The sequence below is a fragment of the Zea mays genome, chromosome 4 (genome assembly GCF_902167145.1).
Source record: "Zea mays cultivar B73 chromosome 4, Zm-B73-REFERENCE-NAM-5.0, whole genome shotgun sequence".
NCBI classification, from domain to species: Eukaryota; Viridiplantae; Streptophyta; class Magnoliopsida; order Poales; family Poaceae; genus Zea; species Zea mays.
The window spans coordinates 23,845,173-23,858,596 of NC_050099.1; the positions used below are offsets into that span (position 1 = coordinate 23,845,173).

The 13,424-nt window shown below is 47.5% G+C and overlaps 1 protein-coding gene across 3 annotated transcripts; it reads right to left on the reverse strand.

Moving 5' to 3' along the window:
* Positions 1–7,250: 7,250 nt before the first annotated feature.
* On the reverse strand, positions 7,251–12,988 carry LOC103652945 (long chain base biosynthesis protein 2a). 3 transcript variants are annotated; one of them, XM_020552482.3, is made up of 13 exons: positions 12,883–12,988; positions 12,594–12,806; positions 12,363–12,428; positions 9,819–9,907; positions 9,520–9,665; positions 9,275–9,399; positions 9,093–9,186; positions 8,830–8,993; positions 8,570–8,731; positions 8,338–8,464; positions 8,061–8,227; positions 7,873–7,980; positions 7,251–7,751 (listed from the first exon to the last, which is right to left on the reverse strand). In XM_020552482.3, exons 2-13 carry the CDS (start codon positions 12,732–12,734, stop codon positions 7,665–7,667), a joined length of 1,476 nt encoding a protein of 491 aa, XP_020408071.1. In that variant the 5' UTR covers positions 12,735–12,806; positions 12,883–12,988; the 3' UTR covers positions 7,251–7,664. The 3 variants fall into 3 exon arrangements, with proteins under 3 accessions (XP_020408071.1, XP_008678154.1, XP_008678155.1); XM_008679932.2 differs by lacking the exon at positions 12,883–12,988 and having other exon boundaries at positions 12,594–12,878; XM_008679933.4 differs by lacking the exons at positions 12,363–12,428; positions 12,594–12,806; positions 12,883–12,988 and adding exons at positions 10,069–10,126; positions 10,226–12,346.
* Between the last annotated feature and the right edge of the window lie 436 nt (positions 12,989–13,424).

Sequence of the window (13,424 nt, forward strand, 5' to 3'; positions counted from 1 at the left end):
GCCAATAAAAACCAGATCTTCGCAACAGCCATTTCATCTTTGGAGCCGATTGGTGGGTACCGCAAATTCCTTCATGTACTTCGGCCATGGCCAATATAGCATCATCTGGGCCCAAGCACTTAAGCAGGACGTCGTTGACTGTTCGGCGGTAGAGTTCATCACTCATCAAAACATACTTGAAAGCTGTTCGCCGAATGTTCTTATCTGTCCTGATATTGGGATTTCGCAAATAATTAAGTATAGGTGTCCTCCAATCACTTGCATCGGCTTCATTGTCAGCCGAATCAATTAAGAGAATATTTCTGGTAACTCCGGACGGTCCGGCGTCACCACGCGGACGGTCCGCGACCTGGGAATTTGGCTCTGCACCGGTTATCAGACTTTCAGTTTTGTGAAATTTCCCTCTCTTTATCCGATAACCTGATGCATCTTGTGCCAAATCATTAGCTCTATGATTCTCAACTCTAGAGATATGCCGAATACTGAATTCATCAAAAGAATGGATTATGCTCCAACATTTCTCAAGGTAACTATTTAGAGTACCATCAAAACATTGATATTCTTCTAACACTTGTTGGACAACCAGCTGAGAATCACCAAATACCATCACATGTTTTACTCCCATATCATTTAAAAGTTCTAAACCGAATAGGAGGGCCTCATATTTAGCTTGATTATTAGTGCAATAAATTTTCAATCGGCTAGAGAAGTCAAAGGAGACATTACTTGGTGAAACAAGTACAATGCCAATTCCTTGCCCTTCATTGCAAACCGATCCATCAAAATATAAAGTCCAAGGAGTAATAGTGAGGTATGACATGTCTAGTTCATGAATATCATTAATCCGATGTTCTACAATGAAATCCGCTACGACTTGGCCTTTCATCGATTTCAATGGTTCATAGGCCAAGTCATATTCTATGAGTGCATAAGCCCACTTACCAATTCTACCACTCATAATTGGGTTATGCAACATGTATTTGATCACATCGGCTTGACCAGAAACAGTGCAATGACTAGACAGTAAATAACATCTACATTTGGTGCATGCATAAAACAAGCATAAGCATAACTTCTCAATAAAAGTGTACCTTGTTTCAGCATCCACCAACCTTCGGCTTAGATATGTCACCACATGCTCCTTCCTTTCAGTTTCTTGTGTTAGAACAGCTCCAATAACCTTGTCTTCAGCTGCAATGTATAATCTGAATGGTGCTCCTACTTGTGGTGCTTTTAACACGGGAGCCGAAGACAAGTATTTTTGAATGAGATCAAATGCTTCCTGCTGCTCTGCCCCCCAAGTGAATTCGGCATCATTCTTGAGCCGAAGGATAGGGGTGAAGGCATCAATCTTCCCGGCTAGGTTAGAAATAAACCTTCGTAAATAATTCACCTTGCTGAGAAACTTCTGCACTTCGACCTTACAAGTTGGAGGTCCCACATTCCGAATAGACTTGATTCGGTCAGGGTCTATTTCTATACCATGTTCATGGATGACAAATCCTAAAAACTTACCAGCCGACACTCCAAAAGCACATTTACGTGGGTTCATTTTCAAACCATACCGACGCATTTTATCAAAGGCTTTGCGCAAATCAGCTATATGAGGACTAAACTCAGCCGATTTGACTACAATATCATCAATGTAGACTTCCACAGTGTTTCCTAACAACTCATGAAAGATCAGATTCATAGCCCTCTGATAAGTAGCACCAGCATTTTTAAGACCGAATGTCATGACAACCCATTCAAATAAACCAATGAAGCCTGGACATATAAAGGCCGTTTTAGACGTATCCTCTTCGGCCATGAAAATCTGGTTATATCCGGCATTACCATCAAGAAAGCTAATAATTCTATTTCCTGATGCATTATTGATTAATGTGTCGGCTATGGGCATGGGATATTCATCTTTAGGAGTTGCTCTATTTAAATTGCGAAAATCAATGCATACCCTAAGCTTACCTGACTCCTTCTTCTCCACCGGCACAATATTGGAGACCCACTCTGCGTATCTGCAAGGTCTAATAAAATTAGCTTCTAGCAGCCGGTGGATTTCGTCCTTGATTCGTGGGAAAAGATCTGGACGAAATGTTCTAGCTTTTTGCTTGAAAGGTCTGAAACCAAACTTAATAGGCAGCCGATGTTCGACAATCTCTCGGCTTAGTCCAGGCATTTCAGTGTAATTCCAAGCAAAACAATCTGAATATTCCTTCAATAGACCGATCATCTCATTTCTAGAATCGGTCTCCAGGGTCTTGTTTACGAAAGTCGGCCTTGGAGTTTTACCATCTCCTATGTCAATCTCCTCCAAAGGATCGGCCGATGTAAACCCCTGTCCTAGTTTATCAAGATCTCTGAATTCCTCTATCATGTTCCCCACAGAGGAATCAGATGATCTTTGTGTGATGGCAGACTTTCCGGTCTCGGGGACCGGATCATCCGTAATACTGTCTTTTCGCTGTGGTAGATGTTCAGTCTTAAAGTACGAACTGTTTTGTGAAAGACTGGACCATCCGGCTTTGAGAGCCGAATTGTCCGTGATCAACGACTCATGAACTTTGTGTGTATTCATCATTTAAACTTTATTTAGGATTTAGCCGATTCTCCATCGGCTCTAGCATTACAGGAATGAAACCTTTCTTATCTATACTTATGAATTGATAATCAGAAAAATCTACTCCTGTGAGACATGTAGCAGTCTCATAAGTCCAGAGTATAGGGGCATCGGCCACAGCGATGCAGGCCGATACATCAGCATGTACTTGTTCTATGTCATCGCCTACCCATTGTATTAGCATTTGATGTAATGTAGAAGGTATACATTGATTGGCGTGAATCCAATCTCTGCCTAGAATTAAACTGTAATTTCCTTCTACATCAGCGACGAAGAATGCAGCAGCAAGGGTCTTAGTCCCGATGGTTAATTCAACGGACGTGACTCCCCTGGCTTTGATCGAACTATCAGTTCCAACACCGCTGAGGGTCATGTTGGTCTTGACAAGTTCGTCATCTTGTTTACCTAATTTTCTGTATAATGAATAAGGCATTAGATTTACAGCCGCCCCTCCGTCTACCAACATCTTAGCAATCGGTATCCCATCAATGTGACCGCGCACGAAGAGCGGCTTTAAATGATTTACCGATTCCTCTGGTTTAGTAAAGGCGGCTTCTTTAGGACCAAAATCAAACTGGGCAACAACAGGTTCATCGTCACCGATGATAGTACAATCGGCAGAAAATGTAATAATATTTACATCCATACCTGGGCGTTCTGGAGAAGCCTCGTAGTCGACCAGGTCTTCTCCCAGCAAGTCGTCCTCTTCCATTGATGTTGTCGTGTCGTTGGAGGCCTCCTGGTGAACGGCGGATGGTCCGCACGCGGGGGTCGGACGGTCCGCGCCTGGTGCAGGTTGTCCATAGGCTTCCTGGTGAACGGCGGACGGTCCGTGCGCGGGGGCCGGACGGTCTGCGCCTGGTGCAGGTTGACTTTCTATTTCTGTGGCCGTTTGTTTTTTCTCAACGGCCTTCGGTCTCCATTTCTTTTGCGGTGGCGGGTATAGTGGATGTGTGTCATTAAATGTCTTTTCCGCCTCCTTCTTCTGGCTCTCCTTTGCTCTTAGGCGCTGTAATTTTCTCTTTTGGGATCGTGTCAATCCCGCTGGGCACCATCGAGGCATGGAGTATTTTGGATCGGCTGTTTTGATGGTAGCCGTATCCTTTTCGGTTGTGTTGGCCTCGCCGAAAATCATCGGCCCTTTATTGTCTCCCTGTATGACAACATCTGCAGTGCCTATTTTGATGATGTCCTTTTTTGTTGTTCTTTGAGTTGCTACAGGCATATGCCCCCCTGCCGGATTGGTCGGCCTAGGAGGCCGAGTAGTCCGGCACTCTTGTTGGGCCTGTGCCTGGTGACCGGATTCAGCAGTGCTCAATCGGTCTTGCACTGGCGGTGTCAACCTATCAAAAACGGATGTTTGGGGTGCCCCCCAGGCGGGGTACTGTGGCATCCCAAATGGATATGGTGGCATGCCCCACATTTGATTTGGGACATATGGTGGAGGTAAGTATGTGTATGGATATGGCATAGATGGATAAGGAGGTGGAGGGGTCCATGTCGGCATGTTAGGTCTCAATTGTACAATAGGACCTTTCATTTCTTCCGATTGGTGAGGTGGTCCAATCGGCCTAACCTGACGTTGCTCATGAATGGGTGAGCGGGGTCGCTTCGGTGGCCGGTCACTGGGGCCGGCCTTCTTTTTCACATATTTAGACAACAATTGATCGAAAGTCGGGCCAGGCTTGATCAGTCGACCAGCTGCTTTAAATGTATTTGTTTTCCACGTACCTATCTCTGGTCGTCGTGGTTTGAAGGTACGTGGTCGTTGCGAGTCCTGAGCATGGCCGGACCGTCCGCCAGAGTCCTTCGGGCCGTCCGGTGGGGTCCCGGACCGTCCGCGCCTACGTGCCGGACCGTCCGGGATACGCAACACGGGTTCCTGCATCTGTCTCCATGTCTGCGCTTGCCCCCCAGTACTGGAGGCTGTGATGGTCACCTTTAGGGTCTCCCCTCCATCGGGAGTCTTCTCGGCTACCACTTTCCTGCAAGAAACTTTATGATCCTCATCGGCCCTTTTAGAATTGCCGATGATTGCCTCTTTGCCTTTGCCTTTATCGGCCGTGTTTGGCCGAACCAGGACTTTCTTGCCCTCAAAGTCGATCATGTTCATTGGAAAGGGCTCTGTATCCACCTTCATTTCCTGAAATTTCAATCGTCCCTCATTAATGGCCGATTGAATCTGTCGTCGGAATACATTACAATCATTAGTGGCATGAGAAAATGAGTTATGCCACTTGCAGTATGCACGACGTTTTAGCTCGTCGGCGGATGGAACAGTGTGATTTATTTTAATATTGCCATTTTTGAGTAATTCGTCAAATATTTTATCGCACTTACCAACATTAAACGTAAACTTAACCTCCTCTTGTCGTTTCTTTTGAACCGGCTGCAAGGAGGAACAAGCCGAAGATTTGGCCTGTTTTGGCCAAACCATTTCAGCAGCATATACTTCTGCTGATTCGTCATCTGAGCTACTTTGGTCGCATTCTACTATATGTACGTTGTGACGCATTGTTTTAGCAGTTTCTTTGCTCCGGCTTTCGCAAGCCAAAGCCCTCTGGTGTAACTGTGCTAGTGTAAAAAATTGGATGCCTTCTAATCTTTCTTTTAAATAATATCGTAGACCATTAAAGGCTAATCCTACTAGCTGTTTTTCTGCTAAATGAATTTGAAAGCATCGGTTTCTTGTATCGCGGAATCTCCGGATGTAATCATTAACCGATTCGTCTTTTGTCTGTCGCAATGACACTAAATCTACCAAATCCAATTCATAATCACCGGAGAAAAAATGATCATGAAATTTTTGTTCTAGATCCCCCCATGATGAAATGGAATTAGGAGGTAAAGTGGCATACCATGCAAACGCGGTTCCTGTTAGCGATAATGAAAATAAACGCACGCGAAATGCCTCTGTGTCTGCGAATTCTCCCAATTGTGCCAAGAACTGGCCTATATGTTCGCGCGTGTTTTTCCCTTGATCACCCGAAAATTTTGCGAATTCGGGTATTCTAGTGCCCTGTGGGTACGGGTGGTGATCAAATCGGCTGTCATAAGGTTTCCGATACGATTGCCCCCCCAGGGACCATGCTTACTCCGAGCTTATCTCGGAACGCCCCGGCTATTTCTTCCCTCACTATATCAATGGCAGCCGGTGCAAGACCACCGGCTCTTTGGTCAAACATAGGTGGGGCTGGTTGCATATTAGTATGTTGTCGTTCCCCCCATTGGTTTGAGCTACGTGGTGCATTTCCATTTGCCCTATACGGCTCATAGGTTTGATCGTTTCTTTCCAGCCTTTTAGGTGGGGCCGGAAAGCTTTCCTGGGCTCTGGATCCTGAATTAATGGGCTGGTGCATTGCATAATGTGATGGGAAGTGCTGCTGGGACGGGTGGGGATTCCGGTAACAATCCTCCTCAAAAAGGTCATGTGCGGACTGTCCGGATACGTACCCGGACCGTCCGTGGTTATATGCGGACCGTCCGTCGTTGCATGCGGACCGTCCGACTGGGTAGTTTGGGTTCTGTGTCAATTGTGGTGGCTCGGGTGCATATCTAGGTAACTCATTAAAAATAGGCCCGACTGTTGTTGGTCCGGACGGTCCGCGCTGACGAGCGGACGGTCCGGGCATGTGCAGATCGGCTGATTTGCTGCCGATTTGCGGTTGCTCAGGGTACGTGTCCATCGGCATCCCAAAAAGGGGTTGTGACTGGTCGTGACAAACTGTAGCCGATGTGTTACGCGTGTTACCTCCTAACTCAACCTCGTGCGAAGGAAAATTGGCGATACTAGATTTATCAAATGCACGTACTAGTCTCCTAAAATCGCTTTGCATACCCCCTATGATGTTCTGCATTTGCTCACGTTGCTCTTCTACATAATTTCTAAGAGATTGTAGCTCGTTGGTATTACTTACATTGGGGATATTTGGTGTGGGTTGGAGCGAAGCCGGATCCGTCGCCCGATGTCGGACGACCTTGTTGTTCCTGTCCACTTTGAAGTCGGCCAAGAATTTTGCTTTTGCCTCCTGGATCATACGCTCCTTGTGCTCCTCGAATTGGAGCTGTTCGTCAACCGGCAAGGTCTCCCAAGTCGGCTCTATGATGTTGCTTAGGGAAATATCAGAGCTATCTCTTGAACCGGCCATTGAGGGCCGATTTGATGCGTCTATATTTGTCTTCCCCAGCGGAGTCGCCAAAAAGTATGTTGACGCCTTTTTGGATGCACCAATTACTCAAGAGAACCAGCGGCGGTGCTCTCTGCACAGGGGCGGACGGTCCGCGCGCGGGGGCCGAACGGTCCGCGGCCTGGTGCGAGGCGGCGGTGCTTTCTGGTCAGGCGCGGACGGTCCGCGGCACAGGGCCGAACGGTCCGCGGCCTGGTGCAGGAGCCCGAGTTCCCTGCCTGACGGCCGGACGGTCCGCGCGTGCGCAGGGGCGGCGGAAGACCGCCGACGGCGCCTGGATCTCGCTCCCGGGAGGGACCCCGTCGGGGAGGAGAGATCCTAGGTGGTGTCTAGGCTCGGGCCGGCCGACCTAGACTCCTCTAATCGACGTAGAGTCGAAGAGAGACGAAGAATTGGGGATTGGAAGGCTAAACCTAAACTAGACTAGAACTACTCCTAGAATAAAATGCGAAATAGAAGTTGTATTGATTCGATTGTTCCTTACAAATCGGCCGTAGACCTCTCTATTTATAGAGGAGGGAGCCTGAACTCTTTACACAACTGATTCCGAGCTAATCCCGCGAATATAGCTAACAATCGTAGCACAAAACTCGGAACCCTAAACTGCTCTGCGCATGCGCGGACCGTCCGGCCCACAGGCGCGAACTGTCCGGACCGCGGACCGTCCGGCCTCAGTGCCGAACCGTCCGCCGGCTCAAAAGCAGGCTCAACACAGCTAATACGACAGAATCCCGACGAAACTGATCAATGCGCGCGTGCTTGTTTCCATGATAATCTATTTATTTGATAACTTTTAAAAGGACTCTTAACAACTTCAGCCACTCATGGGGTAATTTCAGGGCTCATTCCTCTCTACCGCCTCAATTGCCGTGACCAGCTTCAGCAATCTTTGGTCGTTGTGCAGGGAAGTACTTGATGCCCACGAGGTCACCAACTCTGCTGATAACCTGGTAATATATGGGGGTTGCACAGACAGGAAACACGTCAGTTCGGCTCTATTTATATATGTGCCAACGAATAAAACGAAGCATTTACAGCAGAGACCCAAAAAAAAAAATTAACGCTCACATCGAGGGCTTTCGTCAGGTCCTCCCTAGTGTGCGAAGCTGAAATGCAGAAACGTGCTCTTGCGAGAAGGAGAGGAGTCACAGGAAACGCCACAGTGATAACGGCAACCTGCAGCTAGCACAAAAAATTCTGTCAATTGCTATTCGGATCTTCAGAGTGTTTCGTCGACAAACTCTAGCACTAATAACCTTTTGTCTAAAGCACTCCCGAGAAAACGCAGGAATCTTGGCCGGATTGTAGAGCATTATGGGCATGACAGGAGAGTCGTTGTCACCAAGAACCTCAAAGCCCATCTTCTTGAGCTCTGACCTGAAGAAGTTGCTGTTCTCACGGATGCGCGCCAGTTTCTGGGCACCTGCAAGCAACACATCCCAAGCAAGCAAAAAAACAAAAAAAAAAGGATTATTCAGTACAACATTATTCTAGTTGGACACATATATAGTCGCGAACGAAAAGGGGAGGGACCTCTGCTGGAGCCATCCTCCCCAAGGACAACTCTAATAGCCGAGATGACCTGCTGCACTGCAGGCGGCGACATGGAGGTAGCGTACAGATGGCCCGGACAGGTGTGCTTCAAGTGCTGGACTATCTCCTGAAAGATGGCAGTCAAACGGAACGGAAGCGCTACGACAGTACACGGATTGCGACATGCATGCTTTGCTTTTTCAGTAGTAGTAGTAGTATGCAGTATGCACACCTCGGATGCAGCGATATATCCACCGCATGATCCGAAAGACTTGGTGAAAGTGCCCATCATTACGTCGACGTCGGCCGGGTCGACGCCGAGGAGCTCGCAGACGCCGCGGCCCGACCGTCCGACGGCGCCGATGCTGTGAGCCTCGTCCAGGTACGTGTAGGCCTGTTTGGCAGGACACAACAAGGAGTAGATATATACTGGTGACGTACTGCCTTGAGCTGTGCGCACTCAAATCAGTTCTCTCTCTCTCTCTCTCGGACCTTGTACTTCTTGCAGACGGCTATGATCTCGGGGAGTTTGCACAGCTCCCCTTCCATGCTGTAGATCCCCTCGACGACGACGACGATCTTCTTCCACGCTCTGTGCGTCCGCGGCTGGCCACCAGCTACCTGCTCTCTCAGGACCTTCTCCAGATGGGCAGGGCCTGCATGCATGCAAGAGAGTGACGTTTGCGCTTTGCGGCCGGCCGGTGGTCATCCGCATTGTTCTTGTTCTTGTTCAGAGGCACAATTAAGCAGCTTACAGTTGTGCCGGAAAACCCTGACAGTCGCATCGGATCCTCTTGCGCCATTGACGATCGAGTTGTGGTTCAGTGAGTCACTGATAATCAGCCCACCCTGTCAAACGTCGCAAAAAGGGAGAGAGAAAAAACAGCTGATAATTCAGACATCTGGCAATTGTATTGTATATATGAGCATTACAAACCTTTCCGATTAGGCAGGGAATGGTGGCAGAGTTTGTAACGTAACCCATGCCGAAGACGACAGCAGCAGGCTTCCCGACAAAACGCGCAACCAGCTCCTCCAGCTCGGTGTGAAGCTTGGTCGTGCCTGTTGTTATGTTACCAGCAGTACCAGATGACAAAGCTCGGTGTGAAGCTCGCTGTAGATTCCTAAAAAGAGAGAGAGAGAGAGAGAGAAGCATGTGGAAGATAGTAATGGCAGTCGTACCGCCATCAACTCGAGCACTGCAGGTGCTCGCCGAGTATTTCTTGAGGGAGTCGACAACGCGTGGGACGCAGTACTCATCGGCCGCGGCGAACCCGAGGTAGTTGTAGGACGTCAGGTTCAGGCATCTAGTGGTCTTTGAGGTGCGCCTGCAACAGCAGCGAGCACTACACTGCGTTAGCCACCACAGCTGAGCTGAGACATGCCTTTCACTCCATTTGCTTCAGCCATGCATGTCCGGAGGCATATCAGCCGCAGGCCGCAGCTGCGATTAGGATGGCAGAACACAAGTGCTAGCTTACTGCAATGTCTTGTTGTTGTCGTCTGAGGTACGCTCCACCACATCGAACCATGAGTCCGGTGCGCTAGCGATTGGCCTGCCGAAGCAATCCTGCACAAAGCCAGAGAAAAAAAGGGACTATATATGAAAGAGAACGAAGTAGCTAGCTGAGTGGCTCAATAAAAAAACAGACAGGAACCGTCCGAGTTCACTAGCTAAGTGTCAGCTGCGTGAGACGTTCAGAGGCAGGATCGATGAACAAGCTAGCTTACAGAATTGGGAGACCTGCAGGCTGTTGTGGGATCCATGTCGATGGGCTGCTGGGGGGATCTGTGTGGCAGACCACCAACCAAAAAGGCTAGCTTACGTACATTAGTGTTGGTGTTGAGACACTGAACCTTAATTAATCTTTGAACAGGAGGTGGTTACGTGAAATGCACTCCCAATGCACAAACAGTGCGAGTGTTTCCTCCTGCACGGCTGCACCTTAGGTCCATCCAGTCGTCCTGTCTCCGATCCTCTGCCTCTGCTCACGCTTTCTTCCTCCACCACACAGCTGGTGTGGCGAGCTCTGCACGCGACGGCTTGAGGTTGGGCGCGCGGTCGACCTGCGCAAGGCCCGGCATATAGGAACAAGGAAGCTCCCTTGTTTTGCACGCACGCACACCTGGTTAATTTGGTTTCTAAACGTAGTAACAAACGGTAACGACCGCTATGCAAGCAGCCCTTTTGTGCAAGCAAACCATCTGATCCATTATATCGTGATCCAACCGTATATCACATTTAACACTTAAACACTTCCACCATCAGCTCAATAATCTTTATAAAAAACCCCTAACAAATCATGACTGTATCTGTGGTTGGATCATGATCTAATGGATAAGATGGTTTGCTTTCACGCTTGTACAGAAGAACTGCTTGCATAGTAGTCGTTGCCGTAACAAACAGTCTTCTTCTCTTTTCTTACTTTTCGTTGTACGTTAGCGATGTGGCAGGGCAATAAATGATCATAGAAATTAATGCAGTTTCTGCATTGCAAATAGTGTTATATATTGGGACATGTACAAACTCATTAATTAGAAGGTCTTTTGAGGAGTCTACAAGAGTAAAGGCTATCTCTATCATGCTCATTATTAATTAGATGCCACATAGTTTTTTTTGCAAATGTGGTAAGACATTTAATAGAAGGGAGAAAAAAAAGTTGTATCATAGACAAGATACTGCTTTGGCACGGTGTCTTAGTTTGTGCCATAAAAATTAATGTTTGGGTTCATTGTCATAGACACAACATCATATCAATGGACTAGTTTAAACATATAATTATGATACTATACATTGTGGAGAGTGTATCTTTCTAGCCGTATCATACTTTTCATCATATGTGGCATTTTTGGGTATTGTAGTATGATACTTTGACTAGGAATATGACTTAAGTGAAAAAAAAACTCAACAGACAGACTCATCATGAAGTGCCCATCTCGCACGCAAAAATTTTCATGCATAAAAAGTTTAGCTTGTGTACAACCCAAGTTAATACCTATCTTTTGAGCTATCATTAGAGCTAATACAATTATGATTTAGATACATTGTGTTGTGTGGATAGAGCCTTTTAGACCGTGTTTAGCAGTTTACCCAAAACACTGTTTTTGCAATGTTCTGTACTGTTCGCAGAGTAGAGTTTGAATATGCGTATGAGGATGAGTAAGCTGCTAGAGATAGTCTTAGGGTATATATGTACAAAGGGGTATCTAGAGAGGTAAGTACAGAAAAACACAAGATACTTATTTTGGTGAAGGAACATCTCTAACATGGTTCTCTATGTCTAAAATACAGTTACAACCACATAAATAAGTTGTTCCTTGAGGGGTTCTAGTGAATAAAATATAATGCTTAAATACATTTATATGAATGAATTTCTTAGATATATCTAGCGCTCGGAGAACCGTAACATAGATTATACATATCTCTAGCTATGTCTTATGCTTAGAAAACCGATACTTAGTCTTAGGATTGCACGTGCCCTTAGGACGGAGGGAGTACACTATACACATAACATTTATGTGATATTTATGGGACACCATAGATTACAATACACTCCTCCGTGCCAAAATAGTCAATTGTTTTTGAGAAATCAATCGTTTGCTATTTTGATCAGATATATACAAGACAGATACTATGATATAGACTTATTTGGAGTGATAAGTATTATTAAAGTTTTCTACGAATCTACTCAAAAATAACGCACCGACATAAATACCAAAGCAACAAACTATAGTCTAGGACAGAATGAGTACATGCATAGCCTATGACTATGAGTGCGTAACCCGATGCAAAGAAATTTGGCAGGCACGTCTACGTTAGAATATGATTGGATGTTTTGCGCTTTATTACGCAGCTAAAGCGGAGGGAAAACCTGTTTTAATTTCTAGAGGGGGAAAAAAAGCAAAAGTAAGATCTTCGCGTAGACTAATAATATAATCAGGCTAGTTAGTGACTATCATAACAAATCACATTACCCATATTGAGCAACGAAAACCGATCGCGCTAGCATCATTCGTCACCTCACCTGAACCCGCAGGTAGAGGCGTCGCACGAAGAAATCCTCCAGGCCGACGCAGATCGGCGCGTACCCCTGCATGAATTGAAGGCAGAGGCAATGCCGCCGGGATCAGGCCACCTACCACTACCACCTCAGAAAAGTTGGAGCAGCCAAATTTAAAACTGCTGCGGGACGAGATCTCTCTTTCTCTCTCCCCCGGCGCGCGGAGGAAATTAAACCGTCCGGGGTCCGGCCGACCTGCTTGACGTCGTCGTCCTTGTTGGGTCTGAAGCAGCCGAGCAGGTGGCGGAAGAGATCCCTGAGCTGGCCGAAGGCGAAGAGCAGCCCGTAGCTGAAGAGCGTGGTCAGCGCCGTCGTGTACGCCAGCCTCCTCGCCATCGTACGTCTTGGGTTCGTCCTTGCCGCCTCGCGCGCTCGCTCGCTCGCTCGCGGGATTCTTCTCTGTGAGGACTGGAATAGCAATGCGATGGAGTTGAGGAGGAGAATGGAATGAAGGAAGAGAAGGAAAGGAGGAGCAATGGATTACTTGCACTACTAGCCCCTAGCCTCCCCTATGCAAGTACAGGAGGCTGGCTGAGGCCGTACTGGTACCGGCGGCCTACCCGCCCGCTACTGTTCTAGTAGTTACTGGTAGACATTGCATTTATAAACAGGAGGAGGATCGGAAGTGCTGGAAAGCGCGCTTATCATTACGCAGCAGCAATCAGAAAGAGGTGGTATGGCGCCGCGCGACGCGGTGGACATGCACTGGCAGAGCCCCGCCGGCCGGTAGGTCGTGGACTCGTGGGTGCAGCGCTACATGTAACCTAGCTAGAGCCTAGTCGTACGTAAAACTCTGCTCGCAAGGACCGCACCGGTGTCCTCTGTCCTATGCGGGCGACCTCACCGCCGGTACAATTGCGAATGGGGCACATGTATAGATGTCCATATGGGCCAGATCCATCGGACGGCTGGAGGCCCGGCATGTCGATGGCCTAGTGCCGACTCGATCAATCACCCGAAACCACTCTCAAGTCTGCAGGGACGTAGTCACAACTCACCTTAGACCATTCTCGAGTGCGAGACGCA